The sequence below is a fragment of the Mercenaria mercenaria genome, chromosome 9 (assembly GCF_021730395.1).
Source record: "Mercenaria mercenaria strain notata chromosome 9, MADL_Memer_1, whole genome shotgun sequence".
NCBI classification, from domain to species: domain Eukaryota; kingdom Metazoa; phylum Mollusca; class Bivalvia; order Venerida; family Veneridae; genus Mercenaria; species Mercenaria mercenaria.
This window is the reverse complement of record NC_069369.1, coordinates 47,037,605-47,063,056: the sequence shown is the minus strand read 5'-3', so window position 1 is coordinate 47,063,056 and position 25,452 is coordinate 47,037,605. Positions and strand designations below refer to the sequence as shown.

Genomic DNA, 25,452 nt, shown 5'->3' with positions numbered 1-25,452 from the left:
ACAAGAATGACATACCAACCAAAAACACAAAAAAATAACATTTAATCCTTTTACCTGGAAGAAGTTGATGGACTTATCCAATAGTTCAACAGATGTTGTCTCATCCAGCTGGGGAAAGAAAACAAAATATATTTTTTTCAAATAGATATATGATTAAAATTGGAAGTGAAATCGTAACAATTCATTCTTTTCCAAAATTGTTATTCACCAAGTCAGTCCAAATTTTCCTTCTCTTCATTGTTTATTTCACAGTTACTTTTTTACGACACCTATAGATATCAACAATAAAATGTTTGATTTCCTATTAGTTTAATGTACGCATTTTTGCAGATGCCATATCTTAACAAAAAAAAAAGACCATGTTTCAGCAATATTGGTAATTTTTTTTTTTTTGTCAAAGCATTAGGTCAACAAAAGTATGAATTCTGTTAAAGTAACACACAGATTAAAGATTCTAGTCATATATCACAAACCTGATCTTTGCGAAGAAGATCAATGAAGTAGTCCAAAGACTTCTCATGCGCAGCCATCTCTGGCAGCAAAGTCCCCACCTTCAGGAACAGCTCTACACTACAAGTCTTCAAAGCACTGTCAAAAAAAGATATAAAAAAGTAGTTAATGTCCAAGGATCTGACGATGAACTGCTGTAAATTAGACACCAAAATAAAATAAGGCATAATTGCTTATTCTCATTATAATATACTTGATAGAAAAAATGCTGGACTTCATTTACCAAAGCAGTAATGAACTGGACGCCATGCAGCAATTAACGTGATAACATACCCTGCCCAGTCAACGTGTTAATCATTGTATATTGGAGAATATACAATACTTGATTTTCTTCATTTTTAACTGACAAACAAATCATGCAATTAGAATGTACTTCTTACCCCAGTAACTGATGGAAATTTAAAGTTAAAGAGCTCCCCACCCCCAAGTTTAACAGGAGGACTAATGTATCAAATACATATTTATGTTTGTGATCTTTTGAACGAGTACAAATTTTACTCGGGAAGTTAACTCTACCTTTCATACTGTCTCATGACACTCTGTAGAAGGTTCAACATCATGATCATATGATTAGCAAAGCTACTTTGTTCTGCCTTATGTGACTTCAGTACAGTAGCTCGGTCAAATGATGTCATCATCTCATACTGAAATAAAGGTAAACTCATAAGATGGTAAACTGTCTTATCTGGTGTAATAAAAAATCCAGCTATATTGTAAATGCCTTGTAACTGTATGCCATTCTTTAACTTGCAAAATTACTTTTCATGTACATACTGGTGTTTATTGTGTACCCTCTATTATCAAAGCAGTATATATTCAGTTCCCAACCAGTAAACTACAACTTCCTAACATCGGCAAAAAGATTTCTAGAGACACAACTGTTAACGTTCCGGGAGGAACCAAACGTCAATATTTTTCCAATTTTAAATTGGGTGCATGAGGTATTTTATTATGTGCTATTTTTTTGTTACTTACATCAGTACTGTCAATTTTAGTCTGGTTATTTAATAAATTCATCATGTCTATATATATGTAGATAGGTATGTTATTAAAAGATTATTAGTTCTGCATAAAAAGATATGCACTCATTCTTTAGCAGAATAATATTGTACTTCTAAGTCAGGCAATAATACCACTGCAGCACTTATGCATATTATCTGACACAAATTAATAGCCTATAACTATGAACTTTCTTTCATTAAAAACATGAAAATACTGAAGACAAATGAAACGATACCTTGTCCCTGATCTGTGTAGCCAGAAGCTCTGATTTACTTATTATTCGGGGAACCATCAATAACACCAGAAGAGCATCATGGTCACCTAGAAAAAATATATTAAATCAATATATAAACTTCCTTGTTTCAGCAATGTACATGATTTAAATGTAAAAAAAAAACTATTTCTTTAAATTTCTCATGTTTCTTGTGTTTTCATGCTTGTGATGTCAACTTTTCTTCCAGAGACATATATGCCTCAAAATCAAGTGACTGAGCTTTGAATATCTTTTCTCAGTATCAATGAATGTGTAAACTGACTAACAACACACACCTTTGTACAATTAGATGCACACTATATTATAACTGCCAGGAGTATGGTATACAAATATACAAGTTCCAGCCATCTGAGTTCAAGCCATATGACATAGAACAAGATGTATTCCATAGAGATTTGCCAGGATTACATGATAAATTTGTGCAAGGGGGTGCATTCAAGCTAATTCCATACAAATAATCTGTGAACCTACTTGTTTTTGATATTACATACATCATGCTTTCAAATTAAAGAATAGATGAATATGTGACTTACTGCCTCTTCTAAGGAAGGACTCGGCCATGAATGACTGCAGCAGCTGAACATGCATGTTAGCTTGAGTCACATCAAGCTTTCTCAACTCCATATCAATTGTCTTAGCAAATGCCTTGGACTCGGCAAACTTTGTCTTGAAGTCAAACATTTCAATCTGAGGCGACTCCACCTTCGTCTCCGTCTCCGACCTGCTCTTCAGCTCCCTTATAGTGTCCTGTAAATATCTTAATTCTTAATACAAGAATTTTTTGAGTAGTTTTCCCTATGTTCTTTAAATTTTCCACTTTCAGTGCCTTCAAAATACAAACAATCTTGCTGAAAAGGCCTTAAATACGAAATAATTTCAATAAAATTTAATATATATATATATTTTGTGTTGGGTTTAACATCACATCAACATGGTGATTTTCTAGCTTTGATAATGGAGAAAGACACAAGATGCCCCTCCATGCATTATTTTATCATGGGCAGGTACCTTGGTAGAACCACTAACCTTCCGTAAGCCAGCGGAATGGCTTCCTCATATGAAGAATTAAACACCCTGAGTGACACAAGCTGAGAACTGTTTCTCCTTAACAATAATTATACTCTTAGCCAGATATAACCAAGATCCTTATGGGCAAAATGAAAAAAAAACATCTTTGATATTTTGTTATACAGACCTGTAACTGGGCAACAAGTTCTCTAAACTTTGTAATAGTTTTCTCATAATCTGACATGGACTCTTGTGTTGCCTCCAACTTCCTTACTGCCTGAAATTCAAAGTTGGAAAATCATTGATTAATGCATAGATCAAAACTAATGAAATACATTTCAAATAAAAGTTCCACTGCAGTTTTCAATCGCATTTATGCATCAGATTTGTTTAGTCTTTGTTTTTCAAAAGTGTTTTTATATTTATTGAAATCTCCAAAATTTAAATATGACAGTCTTAGAGAATTATTTGCTAGTTCTTACTCAATACTACCGATTTCTTAATTTTAAGCTATACTCAACAAGAGTGCCAGAATGTCACAATATACGCCCGTCACAGCAAATTTCTTTACTCTAGCACCTGTATTTGCAAATGGAATTTTAATTTTGTGGTTGTTTAGTAATCATTGTAAGTCTTTTGTTTTTCTAAGTCCACAAAAAAACTCCTTACCAGGTAGAGATACCTTAAAATACACTTGTTTTTTCCCTACGGTCAATTATAAACAAGAGCTGTCTCCATAGGATGACATATGCCCCCGATGGCACTTTGAATGAGTAGTTATGGCCGATGTTAGAGTTTAGGACCTTTGACCTACGGAGCTGGGTCTTGCGCGCGACACGTCGTCTTACTGTGTCACACATTCATGTGTAGTTATTTTAAAATCCATGCATGAATGACAAAGATATGGACCGGACACGCCCATCAATGCACTATCATGAAAAATGACCTTTAACGTCTAAGTGTGACCTTGACCTTTGAGCTACGGACCTGGGTCTTGCTTGCGACACGTCGTCTTACTGTGGTACACATTCATGCCAAGTTATTTGAAAATCCATCCATGGTTGACAAAGATATGGACCGGACACGCCCATCAATGCACTATCCTTTAACGTCTAAGTGTGACCTTGACCTTTGAGCTACGGACCTGGGTCTTGCGCGCGACACGTCGTCTTACTGTGGTACACATTCATGCCAAGTTATTTGAAAATCCATCCATCGATGACAAAGATATGGACCGGACACGAAAATTGCGGACAGACTGACAGACTGACAGACCGACAGACGGTTCAAAAACTATATGCCTCCCTTCGGGGGCATAAAAAGTTACAATATAAGTTATTTATAGTAACAACTAAGGGAAGGTAATCTTAAAAAAAAAATAATCCAAAAAAAAATTGTAAGTCCACACAAAAATCTTTACCAGGTAGAGATTGGTCAAAATACACCTCATAATTGGATGTAACATGCATGTTGTACTACAGAAAAGTGGTCTCGATTTTTCCCTACGACTAGTAATGAAAAAGTAACGATATAAGCTATTTATAGTAACAACAAAGGGAAGTAATTCTAGTGTATAATTGTGCCAAGTTACATCAAAATTACTCCATGCATGAAGAAGAAATGCTTCGGACAAAGTCATTCTTGTATCTGACCTTTGGCCTCTAAGTGTGACCTTGACCTTAGACCTAGGGACCTGGTTCTTGCGCATGACACTCCGTCTCGTGGTGGTGAACATTTGTGCCAAGTTATATCAAAATCCCTCTATGCATGAAGAAGAAATGCTCCGGACAAGGTTTTCATTCTTGTATCCTTTGACCTCTAAGTGTGACCTTGACCTTAGATCTAGGGACCTGGTTCTTGCGCATGACACTCCGCCTCGTGGTGGTGAACATTTGTGCCAAGTTATATCAAAATCCCTCCATGCATGAAGAAGATATGCTCCGGACAAAGTTTTCTTTCTTGTGTCCTTTGACCTCTAAGTGTGACCTTGACCTTAGACCTAGGGACCTGGTTCTTGCGCAAGACACTCCGTCTCATGATGATGAACAACTGTGCCAACTTTCATCAAAATCCCTCCATGCATGAAGAAGATATGCTCCGGACAAAGTCATTCTTGAATTTGACCTTTGACCTCTAAGTGTGACCTTGACCTTAGACCTAGGGACCTGGTTCTTGCGCATGACACTCCGTCTCATGATGGTGAACAACTGTGCCAAGTTTCATCAAAATCCCTCTATGCATGTAGAAGATATGCTCCGGACAAAGTCTGTGGACGCCGCCCGCCCACCCGCCCGCCTGCCAGGGACGTTCCCATAATACGTCCTGTTTTTCAAACGGGCGTATAAAAACTAGCTTTTCTGTAAGAAGTTTATATACTGGCATGGGTCTTGGACAACAAAGTAATTTCTGAAACTTTGCTAGTTTTGAACATAATACCGATAATAGACTGATTATTTTTCCCGCAATTTTACTGGTTATCATATATTACAAATCATATTATTTGCATATTATAAGTAATGGACAACACTGCTGTTAATATTATTGATATGCAAAATCCTAAAGTCATGCCTGAACATTGTCGACAATGTCACAATTAAAAACAATGTCTATTTATAACCACATATGTCATAAGAAACCTGTCTTCATGATCTACATTTTGATTAATATCACTAATAACTCTGAACAGCAAAAATTCTTAATACAGCACTGAAACATACCTCCATGGTTTTAGCATTGGCAAGGTCAACTTCTTCTCTCAATTCAAGTTCTGTAACTCTTGCATTCTCTTGAAGCTCTTCATTCATCTCATTCATAGCTTCCTATAGATGGAAGTCGTGAGTGTAAACCAAAGTAATAAGTATAAATGATGTCACATGTGTAAATAATGCCGTATGTGTAAACAGAAGGTAGAAGTATAAATGGAAGTCGTAAGTTTACAGATCTATATATTTTACAAAAGACTTAACTTCTCTTCCATGGTCATTATGATGAAGGTTTGATTTTAAAATTTCAAGAAATTTGCATTCACTGCTGTATCATTTTATTTTCATTTATGACCAAATCCTCCCAGTGATGTTTAAGACCAATCAATCTTCTCAAAGCCTACCAATAAATTACCAAACACAACTATTCAAGGAAAATAAATTTTGACTACATATATCTTAGTTGTGTTTACCAAGTCAGTTTTCTCATCCTGTAATTCTTGCATCTGTTCTTCAAGTGTGAGATTTTTCTCCGTCAGTTGCTCCACCATTTCCTCTGCACCGAGGGCAGCATCAACCTGCTCTTGTAGCTCTATGACCTGCTCATTCAGAGCCGACACATCCGTTGTAAGTCGTTCTTTATCCTTCTTCAGTTGTTTGATCTCCGTCGTCATCGCCTCATTTTGTTTCTGAAGCTTCTGGTTCTCATGCTTCTCAGTGTTGGACAGGTCACGCATCCTGCAAGTAACATACATAACACTGAAAACATCTCCAACAAGACTTACTTCTTTTCTCACTGAACAAATTATTTTCATGTCAACAAAGGAGTTATAAGGAATGCTTCCAGGCTGCAAAATTCAATTTTGTTTTCTGCAAGTAACTAAACATTAAGGGTTTTGTATTGTTCACTAAAACACCTATAGCTGATCTGGTAACAGATATTCAATCTATCAAAAATTTAAGTTGTCAGTAATTGAGAGTCTTCAAACATTCTATAAAATAAAATATAAATAGCCAAAAGTCAGCTATAACGGGTTTGTAAGGACTTTTGAGTCCTTTTATTTTTCATTACATGTATTACACACTTAATACAACTAATTCATTCTGCAGGTGGTATGCCCTAAACACATTTAAACCCAAATTTTCCTTCACATATGTTACTGATCACTTCAAGGCAGTGGCTTGTTTTCAACTTGCTTTTTTAATGACAAAGCAAGAATTACCTGCACACAGATGTTGTTTAAGAGTTAAAATGTATATTGGATTACAACATTGGCATTTAGCTTTAGTGTATAACTACACCATAGGTAACAGGTAAGCAGTTACCTGTCAGCAGATTTAGGATGAATAGCACTTACTTGACTAAAGCTTCTTTCAATCTATCAATCTGCTGATTCAGTTGTTTGACTGTGTAATCTGTAGCCACACCTTCCGTTCCTGAAAACACAACAGTATTTTGCAAAATATAATTATAGTAAAACTTAACTTTAAAAAATTTATTCTATCAATTAAGCAATGGCTGTTGAATCATTTTACCTCATGTATTTCTATTAATAACTATATTAACATGCAGTGTTTGTTGAATAAATTGGAATAAACATATGATCAGTTTTTCTGTTTATTTCAATCGGTTTTAAATCACACTGATAAATGATGATTTTCTAGCTTCGATGGGGTGAGAAGATCCTCTGTACCCCAAAAAAATATCACTTGAGCACCAACCACAGAATGCAACTTCTGAAACTACAGAGGTATGTTTAGATAATCTATCATTATGTACAACCACTGACCCTCCATAAACCATTGATGTGGCAGCCTCACATGAAAGACTTCTAAACCACATGCTAGTTTTAAACTAAGTCGCTAGGGACAAGTGATTCAAAGCAAGCAAACATTACCATTAGGCCACCAAGGCCCCAGCTTCTTCAGTACTTCATCAAATTTGAAAGTTGTTTGTTTTTTTGTTCCAGACCAGAAATTTTCCATCTCTTCTACCAAAAATGAAGTTAGCACAAGTTAACAACAAATATACATGTATGTATAGGAACCCTTTTCTGTTTAACTGGTATCACACAGTCACTTATCATAGATTAATGTAGTGTTTTACCTTTATCACTGATTTCATTCTTCAATATTTCCAGGTCGACTTGTAGTTCCTCACACTTCTCCTTGTACTGCTCCAGTTCTTGCTGTAACGTCTCGCACTGAAATTGTCACATGTTAATAAACAAAAATTTATTTTATTTTCATTATTTCTATTTTCAATCATTTGAAAAAAGTTTCATTTAGTTCATGATATTACCAGGATACTGAAAATACTGTGACAATACAAAATCCATTTGTTTGAAATTAAAGTCAGGTTAGAAAATTTTCCACATAATTATAACTTATTCTCAAAAATACTTTACATCGACTCTGATATAAAAGTATCATTTAGTTCTCTTTTTCCTTCCAGTTGCAATAAATCTTAGCAAAAAAAAATAGCTCACTTTCTTATCAAAAGATCAAAACCTGTAAGATTTCTTATTAATGATACTGGAGTGTTAAAAAACAATAGAAGTTAGATGTATTAGTTACACAATCAATACCTTCTCCTCTGCCATTTCTTTATCAAGTGTAGCAATTTCCACAGTTTCAGCAAGGTCTGACATCTCATCCTTGTACTGATCAAAACTGTCCAGGTGATCTCTGGCCTCCTACAACATACAGAATGATGTGTTATAACTTAGTTCTGACAACTTATTACAACAACAACAAAACACATGCAGCTGAAATTTTATTACACATAAGCAAAGTAAAGTAGATAAGTAAGCTATTTTAACCTTTAGCATGCTAGATAAATTGTCGTCTGCTGGAAATGTCGTCTGCTAAAATTGTAAAGTTTATTCAATTTGCTCCAAAATTGGAAGAAATATTGTCAGAGTAGCAAACAGCTTGGAACCTGATCAGACGCCGATTTAATCGGTGTCTGATCTGGTTCCAAGCTGTTTGCAAAGGCTGTTAAATTCACCTGCAGCAGGCTAAGGGTTAAAGTTATATAATCATTTCTTGCTATAGCGGTACATTTACCAAACACTAACACAATCAAGTGATTCTATATAGAACTTGCAAGTTTAATCAGTCAAGGCATTTAATAATCTTTCTTTGGTGTGGTTGGAAATATCCAGCAAAAGGGTCATTGTTTAAGACTAGGTGGTAACTAGGCCTGGCCAAGTTGCTGCCAAAACAAGTTATCCCGAGAGCCAAATTTTCCAATCCACAGCCAGTAATGTTTGTTTGTTTTGGGTTTAACGCCGTTTTTCAACAGTATTTCAGTCATGTAACGGCGGGCAGTTAACCTAACCAGTGTTCCTGGATTCTGTACCAGTACAAACCTGTTCTCCGCAAGTAACTGCCAACTTCCCCACATGAATCAGAGGTGGAGGACTAATGATTTCAGACACAATGTCGTTTATCAAATAGTCACGGAGAACATACGCCCCGCCCGAGGATCGAACTCACGACCCCACGATCCGTAGACCGACGCTCTACCTACTGAGCTAAGTGGGCGGGTTTCACAGCCAGTAATGAGATTCTTTTTCTTGCATACAGTATTCTACAAATTTAAATGAATACAGAAATAAGAACAAATTAATTCTTCTATGCACTATTTTCTTACAGTAGTGTAGGAGTTTGCATTCATTCATGATTTGTTATGTCATTTATAGCACAAGTGTCATTACATATCATAGGTTGTATGACACGGGTGAATTAAAAAAATTTATGAAAGTCAGTAAAAAAATTCATTCCTCCTAGCTTGGTTCAAGTTAGGAAGCTGTGATTTACTTGCAGGAAATAAGTAAGAACAAGCACAGAAACCAGGACCCATATTCATCAACTCTAAGACTTAAACTTAAGTCTTTCAACTGCTAAATGTTTACTTTGTTCTGGCAATGTGAAATATAAACAGATTACAAGGACACTTTGTATAACTCCTCACTCTGCTGCACGTGATGCCTCCACAAATTTTCACCAATATGAATGTGCTACTAATAAAGTTATGGCAAACTGAATATTTGCTGTTCACAATTCTAATTTTCAGACTTTAAATGTTGATGAAAGTGGGCCAAGGAAGTAGGTAGCTTCACTGACTGTTGTTACTTAAATGAAGTCTCCAGGCCACTGCAGCAGCTGATCTAAGCTGCAGCTGTATCTTCAGCTTTTCCCCTTCCTTCAAGTACTACTGAAAACAAGGGATACGTGTTTTCTCTTATAAATCAATATTTGAACAAATTCAGGTAACTATATCAACAATAACTGTTAGTATTAAATACCTTCTTGGCAGCCTGAAGTTGTCTCTGCAGATCAGTATTGTTTTCCTGCATCTTTGTCTTATACTCTTGTAACTGAAAGAAGGAAAGTACACAAAGTGATGCAAAACTGCTGTTTACAAAAGTCATATAAAAGTCAACACTAGCCTGTAGGGATTGAGGATGTGAGCAAAATGTGAAATAGCTATGAACTTTGCCTGGGAGTTTCTACCAAGATCACAAATCTGATTTTCTATATATAAAGAATATTGCCTGTATCAAACTGCTGACTTCAAATACATGAAGATAAATGGAGATGCCCTGTGAGGAAGCAATATATGTTACTTAGTTCTAGAATTTTACCTACCTTACTCTATTGTATATGGCAAGTCCAGAAGACAACTTACCCCTTCCTTTCTAAGCCCTGGCACTGAAACTAAAGAGTCACAGTATGACTAGGTGAATCAGTGAGTACAGCTATAGAAGACATGCCTACCTGCTGCAGCTGTATCTTCAGCTTTTCCCCTTCCTTCAATTTCACCTTGTCTTCAGCCCTCTTGATTTTCAGGGTATCGAGTTTCTCATTCAAATCTTTAACCTCTGCCTTCAGTCCCTCTATCTCCTGCTGTTGTTGTAGATTGGTCATCTGGTTGTCAATTGCGGAAGTCAGATTGCTTAGATCAGCTGCTGCAGCGGCCTGGAGAAAACACAAGTTAATGGTTAATCCATATACACCTATGTTTACTATAATGCACTTTTACCTGTTATTTGTTTTATGAAACTTCCCTGATTTGTGAATGATAAAGCAGTAAACAATTATGTACAAGTTTCAACTACATGTACACTGAAATGAAACAAAGAAAGAATATTTACAAAGAATGGTTCAAAATGACCTTGTGGGGGGAAATTGCAACCTTTCACTATCTTGACTTGTCTCCTTTCTTTTACTTTTTTTCATATCTTTTTATCTTCTGCTATAAACACAATACTGGTACATCTATTCCACAATCACGTACAACCTAACTTAAACACATGTACAGTTTATAACATTTTTACAAATATAATTATTCAAATATTTTCACCAACAGTGCCAATTAATTATACAACTACAGGTATGAATTTTCTAATCCATTTATACATTTAAATATAAAATAATATAGTTCTAATGTCTCTTAAGGCCCCTAAAATTTTCACAGTTGATAATAATATTATCAGTACTACTTCATAGCTGCAGGTCATATTTTTTTTATTTTAAAATAATTTACCCACACCAAGCAGACAAACAAGATGTGTATACACACAGAGGTTTGGTAACATTCTTGTTTGACAAGTACTCTATAAATTCTTGCAAAGTTACTATAGTGATAATATAGACTTGTTCCAGAATAAAACCTTGTCATTCATTGGTCAATTTTAAAACTTTGCTCAGGATCAACTAATCAAATGACTGAACATCAAAAGTTACTCGTATAACTTAAACAGTGTCTTTTGTTCCAGCCCTATATGTTGAAGTCTCCCTAAATTGGAACACCTGAAAAGTGGACACCCATCTGACTGATCCCTCAACCACTCCAAAAAAAAAAGTTTCCTGAATGATTTTCATTGTGCATAATGAACTCTTTATCTTTAAAATAAACTCTCAAAGCTGTAAACCCCTTAAAACAGAACTTTTCCTCTATTCTCTAGGCTATTTGGTTTTGAGAGGATCCACTGTTACCATATAACCTAGACACTGACAAACAACAATAACAGCATGTAAGAGTTTCCTTTTTCCAAATCTGGTTAACATACACACATTGGTCTTGAGGAAATCTTCTTTGCTGAAGGAAGATTTAAAATGTGGGAACAGGAGATCTGCTTGTGCAAAGGAAATGTTGATTCAATCTATAGTATTATTATCAATTTATAGTAAAGCTCTCTTTAACCTGATCTTTGGAGGGTAAAGTGATAGCCTGAATCAATTTTTGCAGTAGAGTGGATGGAAGTTCCAAATATACATAAGCTTTGTTGGAAAGAGGTATAAAGCAGATGGTGTGCAGAGGTTCTGAGAGGCTGGAATGAAACTGATACTTTTATCGTAGCTGCAATATCTGTATCTAACAAAGCATCATCATCATCAGTGTCCATCTCAATATCTTCAGCGATATCAGAAGAATATGGAATTTCGTCTTCTGAGTCTAATTCAACCTGTAAGGTATTTTTCCAAATTTCCAAAGCAGAATGAAGTTCTCGAGTGTGATTCTTTATTAATATTTCTAATATATTTCAACTATATTTTGGTTGTGTAATAGAGGTCTGTAAACTAACCGTTTCTTAAGACTCCTGACTGGTGGTAAATCATCAAATTAAACACTAAAATATCAGACTGAACAAACGCAGCAAGGAAGCATTCAGCAGTCTTGTTATTCATAAATAATTTGCCTTCATCCCTTCTGGTAAAGCGCTGTGTTTTATTACTTCATCTTTTTGCCAGCCAGGCAGGCCTGCTAGCCCAAATGTCCCCTACAAGCTGGTAATCAATCATCCATTCCAAAAACATCAAACAAATAAACAAACCTGCACTGGTTTCAGTCTAAACCTAGGTAAACTACGTTTCCGGTAAACTGATTTCTGTTAAAAAGTAAAATTAACATACAAACGACAGAGTGACAATAGTTCTGACTGCAATGAATATAAAATTTTAGCGAAAAAAATGTAATCCAATGGACCATTTCTCATTTTCAGAAAAACAAAAAAAAAGAGGGAAAAAGCCTGACCCAGTGAACAAATGCAAATGCACTATGTTGGTTTTCTCATGGTATGGCTCAAATTTATTATACTGGTATAAAGCCGTGCCTGTACATCATTTTGTAAATTTTTTTGCAGGAAAATGTTGCTTTTATGTCAACTTAGATATCCTGAATGTTTTATAACTGTCCATTCACAAATAAAGTCAAAATTGAATTTAGTATCTTGAAGGTTTTTATCCAAGTTTGGAGTTGCTCATATTTAAAGGAAGTTCTATCCACTAAGCTTAATAGCAGTAAACATCCCTCATCTGTTTGGGTAAACAAAATCAATAATGCTTATAAGTCTGATTTGTTAAGTACAAGGGCCATTTTAGTAAGTACTTTTTCAAACCTCATACATCAACGTACATGGTATTAATGGAAACACAATTTATCAAGTTTTCATTGCAATATCACCTTTGTTACAGTAGGCTCCGCCTCTACTGGTGTTTTCTTGGATTTTGGATCGGGACCCGGCGATGGTGATTTTTCCGCAACCTTTTCTTTACTTGCAGGCCTCTGGAGTTGGGAAAGCCTACTTGGGGTTGGGCCTGCTGCTGAAGCTAAATCCTTTGGTATACTAGTGGCTCTCTTTGGAGTCTCAATATCTGCTAAATTTTCACTACCTGCAAACAATAGAAAATTGCTCAGTGATATTTCCTATTCATGGTTTTACATGTGTACTTTCACACGTGAAACTGTAAGTATTATTTAGTATTACAAAAATTTAGACAAAAACTTGTTTCATCTGTAAATCTACCAAACACTTACAAAATGTATTATATGAAATATTACTGTTTAAAAAAGCTTTGCAATTTGTATACTTTGACATTACAAATGGTAAGACTTCACAATCTATCTGGATCTAGTACCATTAATTGATTTATGTAACACAGCACTTACTGACCACAGATAGCAATGACTTTAAATATATTGTCTTTAACCTTTAGCCAGCTAAAGTTCTAAAATGGACCCGTCTATCATTCAATATGAGTTATACCATTTATTATTCAAAGGGGTGATCACTGAAAATTTACTGATGAATAGCGAACAGTGCAGACTAATCACTTGCCACCAGCAAGCTAAAGGTTAATCAAACACCATAGGGAAACTTTGACACTACTTGAGATCAAACCTGACATCTACATGTGCAGTCCAGTAATATCTCTACTGAGCTTCAAAGACAGTTCAATTTTCTCTCTAATGAAAGCTCACCGGTTCATCTGTCATAATTTTACCATTTGACAAATTAATATTTTTAGATTATGTACCAACACCAAAATCAAGCTCTTGAAATTTTCACAGAGATTCACATCGTTTGTTAAAGACTGAATATATAAAGATGCTGAAACAATCTTTATACTGTTAAAGTATATAAATAATGAAGATTTAAACTGTGCATACACAATGTATATATTAGTTTAAGTTCATACAATACATTTGACAGACACATGCTTTATAAAGATTAAAATATTTTGGTAGGAAAAAAGAGATACACATATTTTTAAATACAGAACATTCTTCTAAAACTGACAATCTGTTGGAGGGGAAATACCAAGTTAAAACTGCACAGAGTAATATTAATTTCGAATGGTTGATTTTAAAACTGTAGTATATAAACCAAGAATCTCAAAGTACATAAAAGGCCATAATTCTGACAAAAATGCATATTAGAATTATGCTTCTTGGCCTATAACATAGTGCCCTATTGATGGTAAACAAGTGTGCAAAGTTTCAAAGCTGTAGCTCTTATAGTTTTTGAGAAAAGGCTAACCTAAACAAAAAATTTAAAAAGGGCCATACTTCTGACAAAATGTAGGTTAGAGTTATGGTTCTTGGCCTACATGGTCCCCTAATAATAATAAACGAGTGTGCAAAGTTTCAAAGATGTACATGTAGCTCTTATAGTTTTTGAGAAAAGGTGACCTAAACAAAAAGTTTTACCAAGAAATTCAGATTTTTTAAGTACAAAAAGGGCAATAATGCTGACAAAATGCAAGTTAGAGTTATGGTTCTGGGCCTACAAAGTCCCCTAATGATGATAAACATTTAGTGTGCAAGTTTTAATACTGTAGCTCTTATAGCTTTTGAGAAAAGGTGACCTAAACAAAACGTTTAACCAATTTTCTAAGTACGTAAAAGTTCATAATTCTGACAATGCATATCAGAGTTATGCTTCTTGCCCCACACAGTCCCCGAATGATGGTAAACAAGTGTGCAAAGTTTCAAAGTTGTAGCTCTTATAGTTTTTGAGAAAAAGGTGGACCTAAAAACAAAAATTTTAACCAAGAAACTCAAATTTTTTAAATACAAAAATGGCAACAATTCTGATAAAATGTAGGTTAGAGTTATGGTTCTTGGTCTTCATACTTTAAATGATGATAAACAAGTGTGCAAAGTTTCAAAGATGTAGCTCTTACTGTTTTTGAGAAAAGGTGACCTAAACAAGAAGTTTAACCAAGAAACTCAAATTTTTTAAGTACAAGAAAAGCCACAAGTCTTACAAAATGCATTTCAGAGTTATTTTTCTTGGCCTACATAGTCCCCAAATGATGATAAATAAGTGTGCAAAGTTTCAAAGCTGTGCCCTTACAGTTTTTGAGAAAAAAGTGGATCTAAACAAAAACACTGACGCCGACGATCAAATGACGACAATACCTCGTAGATTTTTTACTGTAAAAAAATCTGTCTCAAGAAACTTCACCAAAAATACAATGACATATTCAGTTGTAATATAAATGAAAAATAACTGCAAATGAACACTAGCAAGTTTTCCTTCTACCATTTAGCTCTTTTCTTTTTAACACCTTTCGAAACATACTGCAACCATTAAGTAAAAGACGAAGACAGAAAACTTTTAAATAGACAATGCTCAATCAGAAATTACACAGCATGCTAAAAGTAATACATGAATTACACACAGAATATTCAACATTATGCCAGTATCATAGCCAGACAGACGACTAAAGTGTGGTGATCTCAAATCTTAGTTTATCTTAACAAGATCTTTTAAAGACTACAAATATGTATTTCATGTAGAGACCACTCCACATCTACACCAAATCAGAATATAGAGTCTAAACTGATGCCATGTTTTTTTTGTTACAAAAGCGGCTAGGGATTTCACTAACATGCTGAATACTAATCTAAAGTTCTCAGTGAAAATGTTTAAATCAGCGAAAACATTACTTTTTCCCTTGCTGAACCGAATTCAGTGACCCAGCTAGGATTTAAATTTGTGTATGTTTTCTTTTCAGTTTCATTTCAGTTTTCGGCTCAGTTCGGTGAACTGGCCAAATGATCGTAATGCATTCTGTAATTTTTCAGTTTGGTTTTGGTTCGGTAAATGATTCTGTGAAAAGGCCCTTACTGAAACTTGATGCAATCAATTTTAAAATTGTATGAGAGTCCCAAAAACTTATTATTTGTAAAAGAAAATCTACAATCATAATCTTTCTGAGTAAAAGAAGAAAGATTGGAGTGAAGTACTTCAAATTCAAAGAAGTTCATTTGTTTAGTTTATACATAATTTATTTTAGGTCGATTGTGAAGGAAGTTCTACAACTTATATTAATCACTCTCGACACCTCATTCCTGATGGAATCCATCGCCACGAGGGTATGAGAGAAGAGGCCGGTTTCCCTTTTAATGCTGAGCACCGAGCAAGGGTACCATTTTTCACGTCTTTGGTATGACGCGTCCGGGGATCAAACCCACGACCTCCCGCACTCGAAGCGGACCCTCTACCACTAGGCTATCGAGTTCATTTGTTTGATTAGATTTAACTTCCTGAATAGACAAAACTACAAAATCCATGAAAATAAACCTTCCCCCAATATTTATGTGATTTAGCAATATCTACTGGTATTCAAAATATGAAAGATCAGCGTCTACAAACGTCTACCTGGCTATGTAGCTAGGCAATACTCACTTTTTCTACCAGCATGCATCTGAAACACTGTATTAACATGCAAAACAACATAAAATAATTGTTTTCAAAATAAACTAACAACAAAACATAATGGTGTACTACATGTATAGCAAAATAACATAATTCCATGTCTACCACTCTACGTGAAAAAAACATCCAGCTCATGCCATAAATTTTGTTTGCAAAAAAATTTAGTCTCAAGTCTTTATGGGCAATTATATATATAAGCTGCTTGCAGATTACTATATCACAGGTATCTAAAAATGTAAACAAAACATAAACAGTAACTGAATTATGCACTACTACTTATAACCCAGTAAGGAAACCATTCTTACTTTTTCCTGCGTAACTTGGTGGCCTCAAACCCGATTTCTTTATAGACCTCTGCTGTTGCTGTGATGGTGTTGGAAGACCAGAGGAAGGGGTCGGAGTCGGGAGGGATGACGGTTTAGATGCTGGTGTAGCTGGCACACTGGCTGGAGTTGCTCCTCCATTGTCAATTGCTGTTATTTGGGATTGACGAACAAAGATACCATGATTATCCGGACAAGTGAAGTATGTCTTTCCTTGAACGGTTCCATCGTTCTTCCCCTTAGCTTCGTCCAGAACAACTCCAATCCATTTACCTGAAAGGAAGCACTTAAGATTTCCACATACTTAAAGTAGTCTAAACGTCCAACCAGCATTAAAAATTTCAAATTCTCAACAGATTTTTATGTTATGCAAAGGCATATAGTATCTAGTAAGTAAATTAAGTAAATGTATCATCTATCTGGTAAATAATTTGTAGGCTGCCAATCGTTAACCTGAACTTAATACAAGAAACGCGGCAATGCCACGAAACCAGGTTTTCAACACTTTTCATAAGAATAAAAAAAGTATACTGAATCACAGTGCACCACTTTAAAGCACAACCCTAACCCTAACCTAACCCTAACCCTATTTTTAGTAAGAATGACCTTGACCCCATAAACCCCAAAATCAATCCCAAGCTACAACTTTATATAAGTTTTCTATACACCAAGTTTCATCATGATAGCTCATTCCTAAGTTAAGTTATTGACCGCAAACCCTTTTTCTATTTTAAGTAACAGTGACCTTGACCTTGACCCCAGAAACCCCAAAGTCAATCCCAGCCTTTGTCTTGATATAAGCTACATACATACCAAGTTTTATTCAAATATCTTTACAGAAACAAAAGTTATTGACCGGAAACCCTTTTTCTATTTTAAGTAACAGTGACCTTGACCTTGACCTCAGAAACCCCAAAATCAATCCCAGCCTTTGTCTTGATATAAGCTACATACATACCAAGTTTTATTCAAATATCTTTACCGAAACAAAAGTTATTGACCGGAAACACCAGTTTGGCGCCGCCGCCCTGCCATCCGCCCGCCCGCCCGACCAACGACATACCCCAATCTAATAACTCAGGTTTTCGTTGAAAACCTGGTTAAAAATTACTGCTTTCGAGATACGAACAACATCCCATTATACAAATACCGAAAACAGTTAAACTTTTCGTCAAAGTGAAATAAATTTTAAACCTACTAAATTCATTTAATTTGCAAATGCAAATATGTTTCTATCTTTGGAATCCAAATGGTCCAAATCAATTCTGAGTAAACTAGTTCCAGTAATTACAAAATAAATCTTTTTTACTTCAATACCACAAGTATACAACATACCTGTCGAGAACATGGTTGTTCCAATATATGCTACTGTTCCTACCACACCTTTCCCTATCACTTCCACCTTCGTCCCCATCTTTATGGGCTTTTGATCTGCCATGACTTTATTCCTACGAATCTGAAATTATTAAATTTAAGTCGTATGAAATATCAGGGATTCTGCCAATGGCGAAAAAAAATTAAAAAGTGGCAAACATTTTTTTTTTGCCGTAAATGTATTTTTAAAATGTGTATTTCTTTGTCTAAAGAACTCTCCTCCCTAAAAAATTCAAAAATTTGAATCAATTCACCCCACTGTTTAGCAAATATTTCAACCTTTTATATTAAAAGGAAAAGTTAACACTGATTTTTTGGGTTTACCGAATTTAAAACGAAAACCCCCCAATCACTCCCCAATGCTTTTCAAGATTTTTAAATTCTAGCGAATTCAATGAAATATTATGCACAATGCAACACTAAAAAAAATACAGAACCAAAATCATGCTAGAAAAAACAAATACTTAAAACCAGGGCACATAAAAAAATCTGCGGTCTTTAAATTTGACGTAAGGGTACCACCGAATGCAAAATGATGACCTTTAAAACTGCTTTGATAGAATGTTAATTTTATAAAAGAACTTATAAAAACACAGATAAAGCTGGAAACACTATCGCTTAGCAAAAAAATTTCAGCTCAAGATGTTTTATATCCCCAGAGCTCCAAAAACTTTGGTGAAATTGGGGTATTTACCCATCACTTTTTGTCTAAATTTGGTGTTGGAAAATCTAAATTTGGGGTAAAAAAATATTATCCGAGCGTAAAAAAGAATTTGGGTATTTGCAAAACCCAAATTGGGATTTTTCACCAACTCGCACAAACATTATATTTTTTTCGGTGCTAAACCAACTGGATGAAACTATGTTACAGTATATATCTTTAAACCCCGGGTTACTTTTTTTCTACAGCCGAACAAGGTAAACGGTATTTAAATTTAACTCAATTAATATAAGGGTGAAAACTTTAACCAAGGAAATTTTCCCTATCGTTAAGTTTCAGGAAACTTTTTTTCTAAATTTTTTTGCACCAAAATTAGTCAAAAAAACTCATCCACAATATACCTAACGATTATTCACCGCAATATTGCCTCCCCGAAAATGTCAGCCAAAACGGTGGCACATAACACAAAAAAATTTAAAAACCGTCTTTAAAAACAAAAATACCCTTCTTTTTGTTGTTTATTTTTTTTTTTCTGTGACCTTTTTAGTACAGTGGGTCAGGGAAACAACTAAATTTCCATTGCCCCATTGTAATGTTTCCGGTCAGGGGATTTCCCCCAAATTTAAAATTTTAGCACCTACCAGGTTGAAAGAACATCCAAGAACTATCGAAAAACTGCAGAAAATAAAATGTTCCCATCATTTTTGGGCACTTTTTTTCTTTTGATCTCGGCTACCCATACCCCGGAAATGCCCACGATAAAACATGCATATTTCTCACAAAAAATGCATCATTTCATATTTTTTAGCCAAATCTGGATTCAGTTTTATTTATGAAAAAAGGTAGTTTTTAAAACACACCCAAAACATATTTTGCACCAAGGGGAAATCATTTTACATGATAGATATAACTGCAGAAAACCATATACTTTTTCAACCAATCAGAGGCCTCGTTGGTTACTTCCCTCTGACCTAAAAGTGGTCATTTTATTGGCGTATTTTTTGTTTGTTTACAAAGTGTCCAAATAAAACCGATCAGACTAAATTTCTGGCTTTTTCCGAAAATACAAACCTTTTTCGCGTAAGAAAAAACCATCTTTGTCTACGTTAAAGCTCGAACCCATTTTATAATAAGGAAAAGCGAGACGCAAGCGTTTTTTATTTAAATTGGGTATTAGGATTTTAAAGGTTTCAGTACGCAACAAAATAATTTAAATTTGGGGTTTTCTGAAACTTTAATTGCATAAATACCACTTATCTGGAGCTCTAATTTAGCTTTTGGGATCCTGAGCTGAAACAAACCCCTCGAAACCTAACCAGAATCGGCGGGAAGTCTGACACCTTTTTTTTCATCAAATAAATGAAAATGGACTCATTTTTTCTTTAAAAAAATTCTAAGCCACTTACTTTTGATCTTGCATAAAAAAATCCAGCAACTTTTTGAACCAAAATTTTAACATACAATTTTAAAAATTTGGGTACCCCCATCTGAAATATTTTGCCGCCATTGCAGTTGTAACCTGATCGGGTATTCTTCTTTTTGATAACAAAAAGCGGTATAGAATCGTTATTTTTTGGAAGGGGCTATTACTACGGCCCCCAAGAATAGCCTTGCAGCTATTCCTAGGGCCTCCCATAAAATGTGAAAAGCCTGCAGGGGGGCTTTTCCAACCCTAAGGACAGCAAAAATTTAATCATTAAATCTTACCAAATTATAAAAATAAAATGTTATTTTAAAGAAATGGCTTAATTATCCCCTAAAGATAAAAAAAAAATAAATCTTTTATAATTTCCATGTATTTGTAAAAAAATTACAGAAAATTAAAGGACCACTGCCAAATTCTTTCCCCAAACTTTTATTTTTTTGGGCAGTTTTGCACTGCTAATTACGTACGTGAAAATTTATCCGCATCATCTTATAAATACATATAACTTATTGTCTAAAACTTATTAACGGGCCTATTAATAACCATAAAATAAAAAAAAGAAATGAAAGGGGTTGAAAGCGAAAGGACCTATCCCCATTCTATGCAAAAACCCTTTTTTTACTTCCCTTTTGAAATCTAATCAAAAAATTTTTTTTTTTTCCATATTATGGGAACTGCATCCAAAAGGACTGCACCGGCACGAGTTTTTAGGACCGCAAAATTGACAAAGAGACAAGACTCATCTGAAAATCAAAAGAACCAAATCGCAGAAAGTATGCCGATGCTCCCGCGTTTTAGCTTTTTTTGAAAACAGTACTTTTTAAAGCTAAAAAAGCCTTTTTTGGACTGTACATTTTTACGAAAGAAACTCCTCAAAGGTCAAACTTTATTTTTTCCCTTTTCTATTTTTTAATGCTAATCACAAGACATGAAGGAAAAACAAACTGTAACATGAAATTCAAAACAGGGTTAAACTTTTAATAAGACATATTATTACTAACACTATATTACATTCATTCATTTAATTTATGAAGCATATACTGACATATAATCATTTGATGACAAAAATTTCACATACTGGTTTTCCCAGTATTCCGGACCGAAATCCATTTTTTGTCAACAACTTTCAAAAAAACTAGTAGAAAATGAAATTTTCACAGAAAGAAGCTATTTTCCCCTTAACACCAGCATAATTCGTATTACACCTGCTTTTAAAACACAAAAGAATGAGGGGCCCCAAAAGGGGGAATTTAAATTTCCATAAAACCAGTTTTTTCCGAGTAGTTTTTTTGGGCCTTTCATTTTTAAAAATTTAACGTTCTGTAAAAGAAAACATTTCCCATTTCGTTATATATATTTAAAAATTAAAACATAATTCTAAGGGGGTGAGATGATTTGAAAGTTATTTTAAGAATTAAAAATTCTAGATTTTTAAAGGCTGATTACATTACGTCAAAATTTCGTCTGGAACGGCAACGTCACGCAAAAAACGGACTAAAAGCACTGGTAAAATTTCAATAAAAAAAATTAAGAAATTTTTAAAAAATTTTTAAATTTTTAAAAAAAACAAAACCGTCTCAAATTGGTATCTAACGCCCCGACCACTCGGGGGACGGGCACGCGCTAAAAAATTTATTGATGGACGGTATCGATGTAAATCCCCGTCTATTTTGGTTCCCGTAATTTTTTTTAAAACGATAATTTTAACGCTGTACAGTGAAAAGTTCATTTTTCTGATTTATTGTTTTATTTTATACTTCGGAATGTTTTTACTATACGCTGTAAATGGGAGCACAGTTGTTTATGTTTTCCTTCAAGGGGGCCCAAATTTCTGCCATGCGCCTTTACTGAATCCCTGTGTTGCAATTTTTTTGTGTAACATTTTTATCGAATAATTAAAAAACCGGGGTATTCAAATAATAAATAATTCGTTATGCTAGGTTTTCGCTGCTATGAAAAAGGGAACAAAGGTCTGGTTATATAAAATTGTACCAAATGCTTTTCGACAGCTAAATCAACAGCACAAAGTAAAAGGTCCGAAAACAAATTGGGCCGGAAAAATACGGGAAACCATAGACAAAATTAGCCTTTTTCCTAATTGGGAAACACCCTCCGTTCTCTCGATGTGAAATGAAAATAAACAATTTGTTTGGGAAAAAAACCATTTGAATTTAAATTTTACAATCAATTCAAGATGGACATACAAAAATTCTTTAGACCGTATAAACCACCGCGGGATTTCACATCTTCGGGGGAGCTACACTTACGGGACCGTAGGGAAACCACCTTTCCTTTTTTTTGAAACCTTTCCTGAAAGTTAAACCTCTAAGGTATTTTTTTTATGAGTTTTTTATGAAAAAGGTTATGTTTTTTGATTAAATCAAATTCAAAAAAAAATAGGGAAAATTTTATCTTGAATTTCAAAATTAACCAGGTGCTCTGAACGATGCATGATTCATCAGTTTTCTCACAAGACTGGCAAAGTTGCGGTTTGATACTGGTTTTTTAACCAAATGGGGGTTTTTTCCATAACTTAAAGGCCGCGACCAAACAGAAAAAAAAAAAAAAACGCGCATTTAATTTTTTGGAGCCAGAACTCTTATCACCCTCAAATCGTTGACCAATGACTTTGATAGTTTGGGCTAAAAAAAGGGTTTCAAACCCGTGAAACCCCCGTGTAATGAAAGCAGGGGTTTTGCCAGGATTTTCTGAGGGAGATGAAAGGATATTTTTTGGGGAGCAAAGGGGGGGGGTGCGGGAGGGGGGTCCCCTCCGCAGAGGGGGAGGGGGGCACCCCGAAAATTTTTGTTTACTACAACTCATTTTTGGGGCATTTCAGAGTGAAAAACATATGGTATTTTCAAAGATTTTAAAAAGCACATTTACATGACAACAAGAAAAATATTTGTCATAAAAAATCCTATATTATTTGCGAATGACAATTAAAAATCCTCAATTTTAAATTTTTAAAAATGTTCATTTACTATTTATTTAACAAAAACAACACAATTTTTGCACTGACACAGATCTTTTGTATTTTAAAGTTTATGTCTTCTATTTTTTGCGGATTTATTTGCTGAAAACTTATCCATTTAAAGTTTTTTTAAAATGAAAAGTTTGTTGTACAACATTAAAACAACACATTGAGACTGTCATCCCGGGAAACACTGGTTTTTCCTTTTGGGGGGTCAATGGCCATTTGGGGTGGCTGGGGGGATTCTGATATTGTGACCGGGCCCCCCGTGGGGAGTGGTTAAGTCCTGGCTTCAAATCACTTTTCCCCTCACGATATGGTTTTGAGCCTCACTCGGGCGTTGAATTTTTTTCAGCAGGTTCTTCATGGAGGAACCATCCAGCTGGCTTTGGAAGGTCGGGTTCTACCCAAAATTCCATTTGTGTTGAAATAATGCACGGGGGGTATTTCAAACTTTTTTTTTACAAGTTCTTTTTTGAAAGTGACACAGAAAACATTTAAATTTTTTTCCCCCTTGTCTTTTCGAAATTTTTCCCCCCGAGAAAACACATTCAAAAATTGGGGAAAAAAATTAGTATTACGGGGATAATTTTTCAAAAGCATTTCACCGTGTTGCACAATTTTTGACTTAATTTTTTACATTGTCTTTCCTTGATTGCGAAAAACATTCGGACGATAATTGTTGAATCATCTGTCATTATATCTAACGACATGTATAATCTTTAAACTTGCGAAAACAGTCACTTTCATGTACACATCACAAGATGCCGCCTGTCAAAAGATTTAAAGGCGGAGCTACGATGAAATTTACGTCACACGTTCCACATATAGGAAGCTGTCATTGGTTTATCGGTTATCTTAACTGGCATCGCTTTACCTAAACTATCGTGTAGCACGTGGAAGCTTTTCGAATACACTATCGAATTAATCGGGGTGTTTATTGGGATGATTTTATGACATGTCGCTTCGGCAATTAAGGGATGACGGGGGAAATAAGGGATGTCGAATATACAACTCAAAGTCTGAAGGCATGTCGCACGCGACAGGTGATAATAGCCTGGCGAGAACCCTGGATAGTTACCGATATTTGATTGCGAATATTTTTCCATTTGACTTATATTATATACAGTACATTAGTGAGGAAAAAAATTATGTTTACAAGAACTCAAGAAGATTCTACAAGACCAATACAAGTTCCAGTACAAGTTACACTAGACTGTCTAGACCAGGCAGACTGTCCAGTGCCCGATTTCCGTGTCGTTTTTAAATTAATAGAAAAGACTTGATTTGGATACTTGCCTCTGATGAAACTAATTTTCTATCATTTGTTCCCAAACTAACACTGAGTTTTCATTAATGATACAGCTATAAATGCTAAAGTTACTCTATTTTTTTTTTTTATCTCATTACAAATGTCAATTTCTGCAAAGCCACCTACAGCATGCACAAATTAACTTTCGATTCTATTTCCTGTTTTATAGCGTAACATACCGTGGTTTTGTCTATTGCTCGTGACGTGCCGTCCCTTTCAAAACGACATGTATATAACATAGTTCATGTAATTGAGATGACCTAGTCATTTCCTCTACTCCGTCTAACACAGAAGAATTGAATGTACTGAATGCTTTCTGTTTGTGGATTTATGTTCTACTTAATTATCAAATATAAAAAGATTAATCTTGTTTCTAAGACGCTGTGTAAAAAGAAATCCTACATCCGTGTGTCATGTGTGGGGGTTAGAGAAAGTAAAAGTCTGTCAGGTTTCTTAGGCTATCAATTCACTTAGTGCTTCCTAACAGTTGTGATAAAAAGGTGCAAAAACCTTCATTCCCTTAACCACAGGTGCTTGAAGCTCTATCAACGAAATATATGTGCAGGTTAGATCTCTTGAAGTATATATTAGGTGGGTGGGATATGGTATAGAGGATATTTGTTTGTTTTGAGTGAATATGGAATATATCTCACTGAGAAGTGAGAAAATTTCAAATATTTTCACGAGCGCGTAGCGCAATTTTCGACATTTAATAAATTATGCAACAAAAGTAGAGTTTTACACATGAAATAAAAAGAAAATTTGTTTGTGTCAGTGAAATATCAATTTTATTTCACTCGTGAGCACCAAAAAAAGTCATTTTCACTCGTGGCTACGCCACTCGTGAAAATATCAGTTTTTGATGCTC

The 25,452-nt window shown here is 34.8% G+C and overlaps 1 protein-coding gene across 8 annotated transcripts in view; it reads right to left on the bottom strand.

Annotated features, from left to right (window-relative positions):
* Positions 1 to 24,719, bottom strand: part of LOC123547042 (dynactin subunit 1-like) — a 54,421-nt gene extending 29,702 nt beyond the window's left edge. For 5 of the 8 annotated variants that reach the window (XM_053551339.1, XM_053551338.1, XM_053551337.1 and 2 more), the window contains exons 1-19: positions 24,572 to 24,719; positions 18,173 to 18,293; positions 16,820 to 17,110; positions 16,485 to 16,511; positions 12,971 to 13,179; positions 11,856 to 11,972; positions 10,282 to 10,482; positions 9,810 to 9,881; positions 8,085 to 8,192; positions 7,604 to 7,700; positions 6,855 to 6,933; positions 5,970 to 6,234; positions 5,512 to 5,613; positions 2,982 to 3,071; positions 2,320 to 2,533; positions 1,748 to 1,833; positions 1,027 to 1,154; positions 474 to 588; positions 55 to 108 (exon numbers count right to left, since the gene is read on the bottom strand). In XM_053551339.1, the coding sequence (XP_053407314.1) occupies positions 55 to 108; positions 474 to 588; positions 1,027 to 1,154; positions 1,748 to 1,833; positions 2,320 to 2,533; positions 2,982 to 3,071; positions 5,512 to 5,613; positions 5,970 to 6,234; positions 6,855 to 6,933; positions 7,604 to 7,700; positions 8,085 to 8,192; positions 9,810 to 9,881; positions 10,282 to 10,482; positions 11,856 to 11,972; positions 12,971 to 13,179; positions 16,485 to 16,511; positions 16,820 to 17,110; positions 18,173 to 18,275 (2,358 nt within the window). In that variant the 5' untranslated portion in view covers positions 18,276 to 18,293; positions 24,572 to 24,719. The remainder of the gene's footprint in view (positions 1 to 54; positions 109 to 473; positions 589 to 1,026; positions 1,155 to 1,747; positions 1,834 to 2,319; positions 2,534 to 2,981; positions 3,072 to 5,511; positions 5,614 to 5,969; positions 6,235 to 6,854; positions 6,934 to 7,603; positions 7,701 to 8,084; positions 8,193 to 9,809; positions 9,882 to 10,281; positions 10,483 to 11,855; positions 11,973 to 12,970; positions 13,180 to 16,484; positions 16,512 to 16,819; positions 17,111 to 18,172; positions 18,294 to 24,571) is intronic. The other 3 variants (XM_053551341.1, XM_053551343.1, XM_053551344.1) reach the window with 3 other exon arrangements.
* Positions 24,720 to 25,452: the final 733 nt, after the last annotated feature.